At 41.6% G+C, this 17410-nt stretch overlaps 2 protein-coding genes across 2 annotated transcripts in view; one reads left to right on the plus strand and one right to left on the minus strand.

The window, feature by feature from the left end:
- Positions 1-7771: 7771 nt before the first annotated feature.
- On the plus strand, positions 7772-8467 carry LOC111631162. Its single transcript, XM_023375362.1, has one exon. The coding sequence runs from the start codon at positions 7772-7774 to the stop codon at positions 8465-8467; it is 696 nt and encodes a 231-aa protein (XP_023231130.1).
- A 6921-nt stretch (positions 8468-15388) lies between these two features.
- LOC111631167 (low-density lipoprotein receptor-related protein 1-like) overlaps positions 15389-17410 on the minus strand; it is a 3315-nt gene continuing 1293 nt past the window's right edge. The window contains exon 2 of the mRNA XM_023375366.1: positions 15389-15549. Within this exon, the coding sequence (XP_023231134.1) occupies positions 15404-15549 (146 nt within the window). The 3' untranslated portion in view covers positions 15389-15403. The remainder of the gene's footprint in view (positions 15550-17410) is intronic.

The raw sequence follows: 17410 nt of genomic DNA on the forward strand, positions 1-17410 counted from the left end.
TGGCGAGAACTTGGACACGCGTGGGCGACTCCTGGAAGAATTCTTTGCACTTAATGGTTTACTTATTATAAATAATCCATACTCACCACCCACTTTCACCTCGAGCAGAGGTGAAAGCTGGATTGACGTGGCAGTTTGCAATGACAGCTTATACTCCAGGATAACAAACTGGAGAGTTATCAATGATGAGAACTTAAGTGAGCACGCCTATATTGAATATGAATTGACAGACTCAGGCGATGGGGATAGGCCGATATTTGCATCACGTCCTAAATATGCGCTCAATCAAGCTAACTGGATAGGAATTAAGAACTATTTAGAGGAACACTTAATTGAAACTTACTCAGAGGAGCCAGAGGTAGCTAGGATACAACTAGACAGTAACATCAAGGCCATTACTGAGGCTTGTGAAATTTATATTCCAAAAAAGAGAATAAATAGGAGAAGTGTCCCTTGGTGGACAGCGGATCTGAGCAAACTCCGAAGTATAACCAGAAGACTCAGAAAGCAGTACCAGAGATGTCACGACGATAGCACAAGGAGGAGTCATAGGGAAAATTATCTACAAAGTCAAAGAACATATAAGAAAGCTATAAAAGACACTAAAACAAGAAGTTGGCGAGAGTTTTGCACCAGGGCATCTGTAAACCCGTGGGGCTACATTACACGTATGTGTAGTAATAAGCTGCGGAAGACTCAGATTTTGACATCATCAAGCAATAACAGCGAACCTAAATCTCTTATTGAGACCCTGAATGCCCAACTGCAAATCTACTGCCCAGATGACAACCCTGAAGAAGATACAGAATGGCAAAGAAAACTGCGTACACACATCAATATACTAGACAACACTGAGGATGTCCCGCCATTTACTACAGGGGAGGTTGACAGTATTGTCAGGAACCTGGGCAGGGGCAAATCTCCGGGCCCCGATGAGATTACGGCAGAAATTACAGCCAAACTCTGGACCCTATTACCACAACAACTTCTTAAAATTTATAATGCCTGCCTTAAACACGCAATCTTTCCGCAGGAATGGAAGACTGCTCGTGTAATACCGGTCCCTAAACCGGGTTCTGCCTCAGAAACCAGGCCAATATCGTTATTACCAGTTATGGGAAAGATTCTAGAGAAACTGATTGTGAACAGGCTCACTTGGTTTGTGGAGCGGAACAATTGCCTTAGTGGAAATCAATTTGGTTTCCGTCCACAAAAATCGGCGGAAGATGCCATTCATGGCATAGTCAAGGAAATTCAGCATCTCCTGGAGGATCATAAATACGTTTTAGGGGTCAGTCTGGACATTTCAAAAGCTTTTGATAGTGCTTGGTGGCCCCTCATAACCTATCAGTTGCGCAGCATCAAGTGTCCAAGGAACATTCTCAACCTTTTACAGGACTATCTTGTGAGAAATAGACCGAGTTAATTAAAAATAAAATGTTTAATATTAAACAATCACTTATTATTAACATCGAAACTCTCAGTTTTTCTTTGTGTTAANGGGGGTCATCTCGGTGACCCCTCGGCCTGAATCGCGTCCCTGGCAACAGACCCGGGACCAATAGAAGCGCAGAGGGACCAACTTTCGAACCAACCAAAACCTCGGGATTTCGGGTGAGAAAAGATTATAAAAGCCCGAGGTCCCAAGGACACGGGGGGAGAGGTTGCGAGTTGGGGATCGAAAAAGACGGTTTCATACGAGTGGATACAAAATAACCGAGAAGAACCCAGAGATCACCCAAGGAGCATACGGAAGAGATTTGGGACTTAACTTCCCAACGAAGACTTCTAACCATCCAACCTCCAAGCCTCTACTTACGACCCGGAAGAAGTGGACTCTCTCCTTCTTTGTGTTGTGCCGTCCATTCTCCGACGATCTATCGAACTGTCCAGCGAGCCCTTCGACTTCCAACCAGACGTTGGTGTAACTCATTGTAAGCATGAATTTCCATACAAATAAACGCGTTAACTGTGGATTTACGGTCTCTGTGTGAGTCTTTGCGTCCAGCAAACCACGACCCCCATACGGAAAGGGCCTTCTCGTGTCATCCTGACAGATCACGGGTAAAGCGAGGGTCGTAACCTTTCACCTTACGAGCTCCCAGCATCACAGTGGTGTCAGTTAAGCGGGATTCGAAGTCCCATACAAAAAAAAAAAAAAAAATTTTGCAAAAGTGGGTGAGGGGCCCGAAAAAACTCACAAAATCGTTGCAAAAAGAAAGGTGGGGCTAGACAAATGGACGCAGAGACAGACACACAGTTGCGCTCTAGAGGAACGAGCGGTTTCGGGAGATCAGCTTCGGCTTTCGTGGGGATGTTACCGGCATTTTCCGGGGAAGATGGACGCGTGACGAACTTTTTCGAGACGTTAGACGAAATAGCTAGTCTGGCTGGTTGGACTTCTCGGCAGTGCCTAAGCATTGCAAGATGCAAACTCACAGGAGTTGCACGGGATTTCGCGCGATGCAACGTTAAAACGAAAGAAGTAAGCGATTACGATAGTTTTAAGCGGTTAATGATTGAGCAGTTTGATGAACAACCCTATTCGATCCGCGTACAGAAATTCCACGTGTGCATGCAAAAACGGGATGAGCGAGTTCAAGAATTTGCCGTTCAGTTACAAACTCTAGCCAGCGACACGGTGATTGCGAGGCCAAAGAAAACGAGCGGGAAACTGAGATTATCAAGCGGTGCCAGCAAAAAGAGCTAGACGAAAAGCTTCGGATTCAGTTTTTGCATGGTCTAAACGACCATATAAAACGGAACGTCTTGATCCACGACCCTCGGACATTTTCGGATGCATTAAAAATCACGACGTGAGAATAAACAATCGAACAATTAGTGGGAAAAACGCGAAATTGGGTTGCAAGTGTAGATACGGCAACCGACGCGGCTTCGGCAGTCTCGGGGATAGAAAATAAGCGGTCCAGGTCTGAGCTTGAGGCAAAAATAAACCAAATTACAGGGCAATTGGCTAATTTAGAAAAGAAATTCGAGCCTCAATCAACTCAGGGATTGAGACCAAAAGATAGGCCCTGAGAGAGGAAAATGTGCAAGACAGACCGCTTCCGCTGTATAGAAATAAGGCAAACAAGGCATATGCACCACCTCGAAATAATTTTCAGAGTTCACGTTATCCAGTACCCTCAAATAATTTCCCTTCAACACCATCTTTTACTAGCAATCGGCCGACATTCGCGAGGCAGCTGAAACAAACAAGTTATGGGCAACCTAGCGGGCTAAATTCCTATCCTTACGATTCCGGAAACTGGAGGGCACCTATGCAGTGCTCGCCATTTTTCACCAGTTGGTTTGCACCCACATACTATGCGCAGGCAAGGATGCCCGAATGGCGGGGACCCACGTTTTCCCATCCCGATATTCGTGGGCGGATGCGACTCCTTTTTATGCCGCGTATTATGGACAGGGATGGCTAGGTGAATGGTCTGGTAATGAGCACTCGTCACCTATTGTCATGGTGACCGAGTATCCGGCATTGCCCGCTCCAGAAAGTTCGTCCGGAACGGCATTAGAAAATTCGCGAGAACAAGCGAAAAAAGCCAATCAGGATCGGAAATCGAGACCGAATGGAAAGAGACTCGATTCAGTGAACGTTAGAGTGCCAGCTTGCTCCCTTGTTTGTTCGGAAAATGAGGCACAAGAAACTACTCAGATAACGGGTGTAGCAAAAAGCGAACGAGAGACAGTGCCTGTAGGTACTTTGGTCTGCGAGATTAACGAAAATCGAGCTCTAGTGTTGGTGGACATGGGCGCGGCGGTTACGTTGATATCAAAGGCATTCCTCCCAGATTGGAATACGCTACCTCGATTAGCGTCCGAACCAGTAGAACTGTATAGCGCTTCGGGACATACAATCAAAAACTATGGGAAGTATAAGTTAATGTTCAAAATCGGAAATCTGACGTTTGCTCACGATTGCTTCTGGTCAATCCAGATGTTACCGTATCAAATGACGGTCTTCTCGGTCGAGATGCTATCGCGAGGAATGATCTGACGATCTCTATGAAAAACGCAGAGATAACTCTCCCGTCAGGAGAGAAGGTGTCGTTTCAGGGTGAAGTGGAACCCGTTGAGGACGACTATTCATGGGATCAGCCCGGAAATTCGGCCCGAGGTGACCCGATAAGGATAGAAAGATATTCAAATGTAGCGGAATCTAGTAGGGGTAGAAATTGTTTCGATGTTAGCGGTAATGATAGTAATATGTGTAAAAATACAGAAATAAATAACAGTTATATAAATGGCGTGAGTAGCAGAAAAATTAAAATGGATAGAACGGTTAGCTTTAAAGACTTAAAAGAAAAGTCGGTCCTTAGGAAAAAGCGCAACCGCAAAAGGGGAAACGGAAACCCAGTCGAGAAAGGAGAAAGTTCCTGTTCCGGGAGTAACCCTCCTAACGAAGTCTCTCCTAATGAAGTCGTCTTAACTGGCGATTACGTCATTCCCCCTCGGTCTGAAGTGATTGTAAAGGGGAGAGTGACCTCAAGGGAGGTCAACCAAGTAGGCATGGTAGAACCATTTTCACCCGAGCAAAGACATTTATTTATCGCCGATGTTTTGGTGCAAACGCGTAAATGAGGTGAAATCCCCATACGCCTTATGAATACGGACGTACATCCGATGAAGGTTAAAAAGGGATTGAAAATAGGCGCATTTTTTAAAGCGGAAGATGAGCCTAAGGATCAAGCCACTTCAGACGGACCATCTGGAAATGAACTAATGCGAGCCCAATTTGCTAACATGTTTAAGTTGAGCGAAATCGGAAAGAACAAAGTAACCCCTTTAGTTGACCTGCTATATAAGTACAAACACGTGTTCGCCAAGAACGACTTTGACCTTGGCTACTGTAATATAGTTCAACACGACATAGACATGGGGAATAGTCCCCCATACCGAATTCCCTACGCGCAACGGGAATACATGGACAAATTAGTTAACGATTTAATCGAGATAGGGATTGTAGAATAGAACATTCGCAATCTCCTTGGTCTTCTCCTGCATTATTAGTAAAGAAGGCTGATGGTTCCCAGCGCCTTGTGGTGGATTACCGCCAATTAAATAAGGTCACCAAGGTGGACCCTTACCCGTTGCCTATCATACAGCAGTCGTTGAGCCTGTTGGGGAAGGCGACTTACTTTTCGTCTTTGGATACCTTGAGTGGGTTTTGGCAAGTAGGGTTAGAATCCAAGGCAAAAGAGAAGACTGGTTTTAGTACACCCTCAGGACATTATCAATTCAATAGAATGGCTATGGGTTTGGTTAATAGTCCTAGAACGTGGCAAAGGGGAGCGGATCTAATTTTAAGTGAACTTAAGAATAAAATTTATCTAGCTTACATGGACGATATACTCATATTTAGTCCCACCTTCAAATCTCACCTCAAACGTTTAGAGCTAGTACTCCAACGGTTATCAGAGGCTGGCCTAAAGTTAAAACCAAGAAAGTGCCACTTCTTACAACGCCAAATTAAGTTTTTGGGACACGAAGTGTCGGGGGAAGGAATCCGGCCTGACCCGGCAAAGATCCAAAGCGTTAAAAATTTTCCTCGACCACGAAATGAACGGGATATTAGGGCCTTTGTAGGATTAACCGGTTATTATCGACGGCACATGTTACAATACGCGAGAATTTCGAAACCCCTTTCTGATCTGTTAAAGAAAGATGTAGAATTTCGGTGGAATGAGGAGCAGGAAGCAGCATTCGAGAGGCTAAAGGAGATGCTTGCGATGTCTGCCCCTCTCTTGCGATCGCCCGATTTTGAAAGTCCTTTTGTCTTAGTGACAGATGCATCGAACGCAGCAATAGGCGCGGTGTTGTTGTAGGAAGACGAACGGGGTGAGCTTCCGGTGGCTTACACCAATCGGCTCCTTAAAAAGGCAGAAAGAAACTATAGCACAACGGAAAAAGAGTGCTTGGCGGTGATATGGGCGATTAAACAGTTTCGCCCGTATTTGTACGGCAGACCATTTAAAGTCGTCACCGACCATCACCCCCTTAAATGGCTCATCAATGTAAAGGACGAGAGTTCGCGTTTGAGTCGGTGGAATCTCGCGCTGCAGGAATATCAGTTCGAAATCGTTCACCGACCGGGGAAAGCCAATTCTAACGCAGATGCATTGAGCCGTGTGCCAATAGCGCGAGTAGACGAAGTAACACCGATTTATAGTAAGGCTCAGATTAGGGAACAGCAGCAGGGTGATGAATTTTGTGACTGTATCAGGCAGCTCTTGTTAAGAGATACCCCTTTCCAGAAGGGCGACCATAGCGTCGATTTGGACTTATTATGTGGACGCCGATCAAGTCCTATATCATAAAAAAATAATCCCTGAACGGAATGAGGTTTGGGAACGGATTGTCGTACCAAAGACCCTGGTAGATTACGTGCTAAGGTTGTTTCACGACATCCCTACGGCGGGACACTTAGGCATGAAAAAGATGAGGCGTAAGATACGGACTCAGTTCTTCTGGCCTGAGATGGCTCGGGATATTACCCGTTATTGCCAAAGCTGCCGGGGCTAGTTCCGTGCCGTCGTACAAGGAGGTCGTGGTATTTAGTGCTCCATACTTCAATCGCGATTAGTTTGGATTAACTATCTCAAACTTGGATTATAATACACCAGAAGATTCCTCTTCACACAGGGATTACGTGAGTAGAAGAAATATATCAATCGGACAGTTATTTCTGGAGTTCTGGACTGTTAAACCTTCGGACTTTGTTTTTCTCCATCGGGTTTCCTGACGGTTTTGGATTGTGTGAAAACGGTATTTTATAGCGTGTATCTATATATATATTGTCTGGTAATTTGATGGTTGTACATTACGCGGAACGTGAGTTACATTGTTCTTAAGGTTTTACCGTTAACAAAGGTTTTCCGAGACCACGTGGTCGGTCAGCCATTCAGCGTAACTCTGGTCGTTCGGAGTTCCACAGGTCATGCTCGTCCGCTTCGTTATTTCGGTATCAAGTGTCACAATTGTATCGTGTTGAGCTCGACCCTTTGCAGGCCGTGTTGTCGGTTATTTTCTCTGTTCGTACCGGTATCGCTCGGTACATGTTATCGCCACTTGGCGCTTTTCCGCTGATCGGCGTTGGTGTGGCTTTCGTGGATCCAGTGTTGTGACAAACTGTTTTTCAGTCAGCGCCTTCTGGACGTAGTGCTTACCGTTACAAGAGAGCGTTGGATAACTAATATATCCACTCTTAAGTTCAAGGTGGTGACTGGCAAGAGTGTGTTGGGTAACCTTCTTGGTTGACGCACTTGTTGTACCACAACCTCTCCCTGGGACACAATGGAGGATTTTCTTAAAGGTGCCTATGACATAATAGAAGAATTTAAGCAGTATACTTTAGACAACCCGAATGGCAAACTCTGTTCAGGAGGGCACACTAAATATGTCATAGAACAAATGACAAAGATCATTTCCCTAGCGAAAACTAAATTTAAAACAACAGATCTCATGGCAAAGATTAACAACTGCTTAGATAAGATGGCCACTAAGGAAGACTTGGCAAAGACTGCCAACTCTGACGATTTATTAGGCACTCAAAAAATTATTTTAGATAAATTGAAGGAAGTAGAGGAAAAAAACAACTCGATACATTCCTCCCACACCACTATACAGTTCTGTGGCGAAGACTGGCACTACGAATGGCAACCATGCTGCTATAAAGACTTCTCCTCCTAAGGAGGTCTTGCTTGTATATAACAAAGATAATGGATGCACTAACAGTGATACAGTTTGCAAGATTATGCAATCCAAACTCAAGCCATCATCCTTACGAATCGGTATAGATAAGTTAAGGAAAATAGGAGGTGGAGGTATAGCGATTGAGCTAGGAAGCAAAGATGAGGCTGCTATCCTCGAAAGAAACATTGAGGAAAAGGTACCAGAATTGATGACAAAGCGACCGAAGAAGAGGTGGCCCCATATGGTAATCTACTCCGTGCAGACCGATATCAATAGGGAAGAATTACCTACTCTAATATATGAACAAAATGATATAATCAATGGACAATTCACAACCGAAGAGTTCGAGAAACAATTTCGTATCAAGTTTATCTTAGGAAAACGTGACTCTAAGTACAAAAACTGGGTTGTGGAGGTGTCCCCTGACATCAGAAAGACCCTGTTACACCTGGGAAAAATCAGTATAGAGTGGTCACGCTGCAGGACTGCTGACTTCTGTCCGGTCCTGCAGTGTTTTAAATGCTGCGAGTACAACCATACAGCTAAGGATTGCCCACACTCGACACCTAAATGCAGCCACTGTTCAGGCGAACATCTTTACAGGGAGTGCCCCAACAAGGAAACCGAACCGGTGTGTTGCAACTGCAGACGGGACAATGCTTTGAACTATAAACATAATGCACGAGACAGTACATGCTCCATAAATACCCGGATCAAAAACAACATAATGGCAAGAATCGATTATGGAAATAAATAAATCTAACAAATTATGTATACTGCAAATCAATTTAGGGAGAAGCATTGCTGCTACCTCCCTTCTTAGCAAGCAGCTTATTAATTATGACCTAGTGCTCGTGCAAGAGCCTTACTGTCGTAAGGATGTACCAGCAAACTTACCCACTTACTGTCCCGTACTGCGGGGCTCAGCGAATTTCCCATGGGCCATTACTTTGGTGCCTAATACCGGTTTATCTGTAATGAAGCATGTTAATTACTGTAACCAATACTTGATCACAACCGAAATTATGATTAACAATGAAAGGATTGTTGTGGTCAATGTTTACTTCCCTGGAGACGCAGAGACCATATATTTTATTGAGAAACTACAGAGGATTGTTAACGACTTTCAAGGCACACATATAGTCATTGCAGGGGACTTCAACGCCCATTCCCCTGCATGGGGTGGCGAGAACTTGGACACGCGTGGGAGACTCCTGGAAGAATTCTTTGCACTTAATGGTTTACTTATTATAAATAATCCATACTCACCACCCACTTTCACCTCAAGCAGAGGTGAAAGCTGGATTGACGTGGCAGTTTGCAATGACAGCTTATACTCCAGGATAACAAACTGGAGAGTTATCAATGATGAGAACTTAAGTGAGCACGCCTATATTGAATATGAATTGACAGACTCAGGCGATGGGGATAGGCCGATATTTGCATCACGTCCTAAGTATGCGCTCAATCAAGCTAACTGGATAGGAATTAAGAACTATTTAGAGGAACACTTAATTGAAACTTACTCAGAGGAGCCAGAGGTAGCTAGGATACAACTAGACAGTAACATCAAGGCCATTACTGAGGCTTGTGAAATTTNTTTTTCGAAATTTTACGAAAAAGGATATATACATTTCCTTCCCACGGAGCCGTTTCCTATCTCTCGGGAAACCGAAAAATGATTCACGAGGAACTTATCCTAAAAATCGGCGATTGGTGAAACCCAGTAACGTGACGAAAGGGATAAAAGAGGGGTGATGACGAGAAAAGGAGGTCCGTCGTCGCTGTCCGTGAACACGGTCCATCATCACCGTTCATGATCGGGGAAACCCCGTGCCGATCCTCATCGCCGCCGTCCGTTCCTCAAGACAACTTGTCCGATCCGGTTAGAAAACGTCCGACCGTCCGATCCGAAATCGTAGAGGTATGATACCCATTAATGTACACTCTCTCTCGGCGCGTTTCCCTCCACTCCCGCGTGTCCGCTCGAGATAAGCTCAATGTATTTATGTTAGTTATGTTACCGTCTCAATAAATGTTGTTTTGTTGTTAAAAGTCGTCTTTATTTCGAGTATCGCTCACACTTTACCGACGACCCCTCTCACCTCCTCCACTCGACCTGACAAAAGAGTCCCGACTTTCCGGGATAGAAAAAGCATTTTCTAAGCCATCCACTGACCAGTGGGCAGTTCTCACCCAACTGTTGCCTATCAAAACGAGGCACGACTCCGTCCTACCTCAGGCTACCCACAAATTGGTTTTTCAGGAGTGGGGTTCGACTTTCTCGAGATATCGGTAAAGCAGGAAAAGGCGATATTCGAGGTAAAAGAGCGATTATAGTCGAATTAGGGACTGGTAGATTAGAATTGTTAGAAAAGGTATAAGAGATAGATTTAGGACTAGGAGAGATGATGGAGGACAATCCACAACCAGCGGCTGCGGCAGAAAACCCTAATCCTAATCCAAATCCAAATCCTACTCCCAGCCCAATTACTTTGGGAGGTCTAGGAGGAATTATTCCCTTATTGCCAGTATTCTCCGGAGAAGCGGGAGGTCTCTGAGTAACAGATTTTTTTGGTTCATTGGCCGATGTCACGAAAGTAGCGGCATGGTCCAAAGCGCAAATGTTGGCGGTGGCCAAGTTAAAACTCACTGGTATAGCTCGGGAGTTTGTACGAAAGGATCGTAGAATTAAGGAGGTAGATGATTTTGAGGAATTTAAACGAATAATGTTAACCCAATTCGATAAAGAACCCTTTTCATTCCGATTAAATAGATTTTATACGTGCGTACAAAGGAAAGATGAGGACGTACAAACGTACGCCGCTAGGCTTCAAGCGTTAGCTATGGAGATTGAGATTACGCCGGAACCCAGATGACGCTGAAACGGCAATGATTCAGAGAATTCAGCGAAAGGAACTAGACAAGCTGTTAAAAGTACAATTCCTAAACGGAGTTGATATACGAATTAGGCAACGTACCATGTCAAGAGAGCAAGTTACATTCGATGACGCTCTAGAAGCGGCGATTAGTGAGGAATCAATTGAGGAACTTACCGCACATCCCCGTGGGTTCATGCACACTGTTAGGGAAAGCGAGCGATCACCGGATTTCCACTCTAGAGACAATTTGGAACAATTAACCACCGCGATGGAGGAACTTAAGGCCAGAATGGATAGGTTAACACGAGGATCATCGTTTAATAATGCAAGAAACCCTATAGTACGACAAAATAATCGTGGAAATTATAATAATCCACCTTTCCGGCGAAACGAATATCATCCGGCTGCACCCACTCACCGATTAGAGCGACCGCAAACCCAACGCAATCACAACCGGAACTCGCCAGTCCGCCGAGATAATAATAATAATGAGCGTTTTCCGCGTCCAAGAAACGATTCCCGAAGGAGGCGCGAACCAGAAAATGACTGAAATCGGGTCCGATTCCGAGATCAACCTGCAGAAGAAACTCGAACCAAATGGAGAGGCAAGGTTCGAAGCGTCAATGGTCGACGAATTCGATATAATCAACGAGGAAACTCCACATACCCTTACCCTATATCAAAAGGGAGACAGCGATCCTTTGTATATAGAAGTCGCCAAACCCAGAGTAACCCGCCAGCAAGAAAGCGAACCCTTTCTCCTTTAAAGTTGACAAAAAGTCAATCCTTGCCAAATGAGGCTATTTTTGAATGCTATATAGGCGGAAACCCGGCCACTGTACAGATAGATACAGGGGCTAAAGTGTCACTTCTATCTAGAGCATTTGCTAATACGATAAAGAAGAAGATACCTCTCGATTGTAATCAGGAAACAGATCTAAGAAGCGCTACCGGTCATCCCATTCAAACTTACGGCATTATGAGCCCTATTTTCCAAATAGGAGATTTGCGATTTCCGTTTGCATGTTGTCTCGTAGACATAGATGTTACTTATCCTTGCGACGGCATTATCGGGAGAGATATGATTACCGATAAAGGATTTTTAATTGATTTAAAGGGTGGAGAAATGATCATTCCCCCTCGAACAGTAATACCATTCCTGAACTCAAAGAATGCTAAAGAAACCCTAGAGGGAGAACTAAATAACACAGATATTCGAAAGCAAGGGAGTCGAAAGGAAATTAATCTCGAACCCACCCGCTCAGCCGAGATTACCAGGTCCAGGAAGAGGCCCGGCCAACTAGCAGCAGCCGAGAAGGGAAGTGAAATAGTATTAATAGAGACATGTCGACTTCCTCCTATGACCGATAATATAGTAACTGCAAAAATTTCCGGAGGTAAGTGGAATAATAAGATAGGAGTGATAGAGAGTGTCCCCTTCACGCAGGAAGGATTATCGGGGGCGGATTTGTTAGTGACCCCTAATAAAAAGGGACAGGTACCCATACGTCTCCTTAATGCCACTAGACAGACCATTAAATTAGAAAAAGGATTTAAGGTCGGCACAATCTTTGAGGCGATAGAAGAAACAGAACATATAGACATAATTAAAGAGGGAGCAACAGCAAATTTATCTAAAGTAGAATTCGGTCAACTCTTTGACTGGACCGATATCCCANGTCTAGTAGACATAGATGTTACTTATCCTTGCGACGGCATTATCGGGAGAGATATGATTACCGAAAAAGGATTTTTAATTGATTTAAAGGGTGGAGAAATGATCATTCCCCCTCGAATAGTAATACCTTTCCTGAACTCAAAGAGTGCTAAAGAAACCCTAGAGGGAGAACTAAATAACACAAATAGTCGAAAGAAAGGGAGTCGAAAGGAAATTAATCTCGAACCCACCCGCTCAGCCGAGATTACCAGGTCCAGGAAGAGACCACATTTACAAGCAGAAACGAGGTGGAAAGGCAAGATAGGAACGACAACCTTAAGACCCAATCCTATTATATTAGTCTACGTTAATAATACCCCCGTGAAAATGCAAGTTGACCCTAAAGTGGAACGTACGCTCATATCAAATGAACTAGCGAATAGATTGAAGGGGAAGGCTTCTATCAAATTTGGACTTAGACAAAAATTAGGAACCGTTTTAGGTAAGCCAACTACCGCTATAGGAACAGCGATGCCTACGTTTAAATTACGGGGAAGGAAACTTTGCATACCGTGTGCTATTGTACGAGTCGAGGTCACAGCCCCGTGTGAAGGGATCTTGGGCCGAGACGTCATTGAAGCAGCTCGACTAACGGTTGACTTTGCTAATGCACAGGTGTTGCTACCTAATCTAAAGCCTATACATTTTTGCACACCTGTACGGCCGCGCAGAAGGAAGAAGAGGCAGAAAGACCTAAATAAAATGGAGAAAAACTCTTCGGACATCCTACAAATTGAACGAACAGCTCCCGCTGAAAAAGAAAGGGGAGGAACCAGACAAAGACGGAGAGCAAAAGGAAAAACTGCAACCCATAGAAAATTTAAGCGGACTAGAATACAGCGGGATAACAAGGACATGACCGTCGATCGTCTTATAGTATCCACAGAACAGGACCTACTTCCAACGACCGCATCACAACAACTTCTTTATACGGACTCTTGGGATGAAGTCATTTTAGCATCCATACCCTCTCAGCTACCGGAAGAACAAACCGAACCGGAAAGCGAAAGTGAGAGCGATGAACCCGAGGCCGAAAGCGAAGTTTCCGAAACGGAAGCGGAGGCAGAACAGGAGACCAAACCTCCCTATGCACTACGAAGCCGAGGACCAGTACCCGACCCACCTTGGGTTATGCCACGACCAAATTGTAGCCATATACCTCGCTTTATTTCACCTGCCATTAGTCGGTCGTCCTCCCCTTAAACCTTTAAATCATTAGTATACAGGTTGATAGCGAATAAGGGGCATGTAGAATGAAATTTTAGATAGAAATTGTACCGAGCAACTTATACACAATTCTTCTAGTTCCCATCCACCTTCCCTTTTTGAGCGTTATTCCTAATAAGTATACCCATTAACACTTAATTCCTTATTTACAACAACTCGCGGCTCAATTTTTATTTTCCGATACTATCTCGTAGAGAATCTTTATGATTAGTTATTTTAATAATCAGGAATACATTTCCGAGAGAGAGTCCATCAACCATTTATATGTGAAAATACATACCTCGATTCTTATCCAGGGAATAACCTATAAGCAAGATAACTTNTATAATAAATCTGAAATGGGTAATCTGACTTCTACGTTCTACAAGAAATTTTTCTTACTCATTATCATTGGCCCAATCCACTATATATATATATATATAATCAAATATCAATATTGATCTGTGTATATATATACACATACAGATCAACACTGATATTTGATAGTTAAAAGAATGGCATATTTGATATAACACCATTTTTTGGAAAACAATATAACACACCACAAAGACTGCTAGATGGGTAGAATTAAATATCCTTATGTTGCATATTGAAATTTTTTTGTAAATAAAAATAAACAAGATTAGATTTATAATTTTTACTTCAAAAAGTAATTTTGGCAGACAATATTGAAATGTGAATCTATTATTATTGTACTAATACAGAATCTTGTTTATTTCTTTTAATGTTAATGTAATAAGTAAATAATAAAACAGTTAGCTTCGTTTTTTTTTGTGGCTTATTCTATCAGATTTTATATATCACTAATATGCATGTAAAGGGGTTGTCCATTACTAACACATCTTTTGAGAAACTTTTGACTCTTCCCTCCCTATTGTGTATAGTGACATATTTTTAGCAATCTATGTGCCCTTTAATTACTTGTAAAATAGTTCACCAACCCCTAACTTCTGTCAACTTTTTCTAATAGTTTAGTCACATGATTAATGATTAGGCTCCTAAGAACAAATTTGAATGCCAATAATACCACTAAAAAAAGTCCACGGAGACATGTCTTGAACTCCTCCCCGCAAACTGTACTGTACATGTAATTAATGGAGTATCCCAAATTTGAAGTAAATGTATATATAGAAAATTTTTTTTAATTATATATATACTTTTTCTGATTAATTCATTGAAGATATATCTTCAATGAATTAATCAGAAAAATTATATAATGATTACTACTACAACAAAAATATTTGTTCTCAATAAAACACATATCACTTTTATCCAAAAATTCAAACTCTGTTCTGTAATCATTTTTATTCTGTTGATTCAACAAATACCAACAAAAATGCATCATCTCTTCTATATCAAAGTTGAAATCCTCAGGAGAATAATAATTAAATTCAATTTTAAAATTGTTCTGTCTTTCTAAATTATTTATTTATTTAATTCCAAATTTATTTATTATAGTAGTATGTTTAAAATTTAAATTATTTTATATTCTTAGATTTTTTTAATCTATATAAATTACAACATTGCCAAACAATCTGCCAGGTTTTAAGCTATATTTTAAAGCTACTTTATTAATCAGAATCAAGGAAATTTGGCTGGAGGTAGGAAGTTAAGTCTCCATCTCTTGATATTTTTAATAATTAGAAATTAATTACTTTTTTATTAAGAAATTAAATTAAATTTATATAACTTTAATATTCCAGAAAAAATAATTTAATAATTTAATGTTAATAATTTTTTTCATATTCAACTGGCAAGAAAAAAATAACAAAATATTAGATAAAGTTTTAACTGTTTCTTCTTTCTATTCTCATAATCAGTGACAAAATCTCAAAATTTAATGAATATGTAAGAAATTTTTTAAAATTTATGTATTAAAAATATTCTTACCACAAGCACTATTATCCTCATCTGAATTATCACCACAATCATTAATTCCATTACATAGCCACATTTTTGGAATGCATCTCTTGCTTTTACATTTAAAATGATCATCTTTGCAAGAACGTTGTTCTGTAAATATACATTATCTATGTTAAAGAGATAAAAACTACAAGAATTAGAAATGATAAAGTTAATTCAAATGAAACAACCAACTAACCAACATTTCATTAATATTAATCAAGTTTTTATTTTTTCATATAATTAAAATGGTTTATTAAAATATTATGGACAATATTTAATAAGCTACAATATTTCATTACGTTCCAATATCAATCTATAAATCTCATTCTGTTACAAAGTTTAAAAGAAATTTAATTTTCTTGAAGTCAAAAATTAAAATATTCTTCATTCTATTTGAAAATGATAAAAATTTATTTACATTTTCATCATTTATTAGGGGTAGTCAAATGAAAACGAGACAGATGGGAAAAAAGTAAGTAAACTGTCTATTATTTCAAAAGTAATTGCCATAACTGTTAATATATTTATCCCACTGTGAGACAAGACGGTCAATGCCTTCATAGAAAAATGTTTGTGGTTGCCTACAGAACCATGATTGTATCCAGGCATGCACCTTTTCATCGGAAGCAAATTGACGGCCACAAATGTCTTTCTTTGGGGCTCCAAAAATATGGAAATATGGGGAGAAATCGGGACTGTATGGACTGTGTGTACACTGCAGAAGTTCCCAGCAAAACTTCTGCAGTTTAGTCAAAACAATCTTGGTAGCACGTGGATGGGCATTATCCTGCAACAGAATGATGCTGTCTGTCAACATTCCTGGGTGTTTGGATTTGATGGCACACTTCAATTTTTGAAAAGTTTCTATGTACCGCTGTGTGTTAATTGTGGCGCCGTGTTCCAGAAAGTCAATGAGCAGCGGACCTCCATAGTGATGGTGGACGCACACACGACTCACTGACCTCACTTTGAGCACATCTAACAGACAAATGGCACAGCAGTGAACGTTTATGCTGTTCCTTCCTGATTCCTAATAGAGGGCACTTCTATATATACACCTACCTGCATTACCAACTTTCATGCCACACTTGTTATATAGTCTGTCTCATTTTCATTTGACTGCCCCTAATATTTGTAAGAATATTGTCATTTTGATGATATCATTTGTTAAGATTTTAAAACCCATAAATAAATATATTGTGAGGGTCGGACCGAATAAAATAAAATTAAATAAAGGAGCTCCAATTAAATTAAATATCTTTATTAAAGTTAAACAAAGAAAACTTCATTTTTCGAAATTTTATGAAAAAGGATATATACATTTCCTTCCCACGGAGCCGTTTCCTATCTCTCGGGAAACCGAAAAATGATTCACGAGGAACTTATCCTAAAAATCGGCGATTGGTGAAACCCAGTAACGTGACGAAAGGGATAAAAGAGGGGTGATGACGAGAAAAGGAGGTCCGTCGTCGCTGTCCGTGAACACGGTCCATCATCACCGTTCATGATCGGGGAAACCCCGTGCCGATCCTCATCGCCGCCGTCCGTTCCTCAAGACAACTTGTCCGATCCGGTTAGAAAACGTCCGACCGTCCGATCCGAAATCGTAGAGGTATGATACCCATTAATGTACACTCTCTCTCGGCGCGTTTCCCTCCACTCCCGCGTGTCCGCTCGAGATAAGCTCAATGTATTTATGTTAGTTATGTTATCGTCTCAATAAATGTTGTTTTGTTGTTAAAAGTCGTCTTTATTTCGAGTATCGCTCACACTTTACCGACGACCCCTCTCACCTCCTCCACTCGACCTGACAAAAGAATCCCGACTTTACGGGATAGAAAAAGCATTTTCTAAGCCATCCACTGACCAGTGGGCAGTTCTCACCGAACTGTTGCCTATCAAAAAGAGGTACGACCTCGTCCTACCTCAGGCTACCCACACTAAGAAAAGAGCAAAATATGCCAAAAAT

Source organism: Centruroides sculpturatus, unplaced genomic scaffold (genome assembly GCF_000671375.1).
Source record: "Centruroides sculpturatus isolate CEXI.00-Female unplaced genomic scaffold, Cexi_2.0 scaffold641, whole genome shotgun sequence".
NCBI classification, from domain to species: domain Eukaryota; kingdom Metazoa; phylum Arthropoda; class Arachnida; order Scorpiones; family Buthidae; genus Centruroides; species Centruroides sculpturatus.

What these genes read in the sequence shown, in the direction of transcription:
- LOC111631162 (XM_023375362.1), top strand. Translation starts at nt 7,772, where the DNA reads ATGCAATCCAAACTCAAGCCATCATCCTTACGAATCGGTATAGATAAG.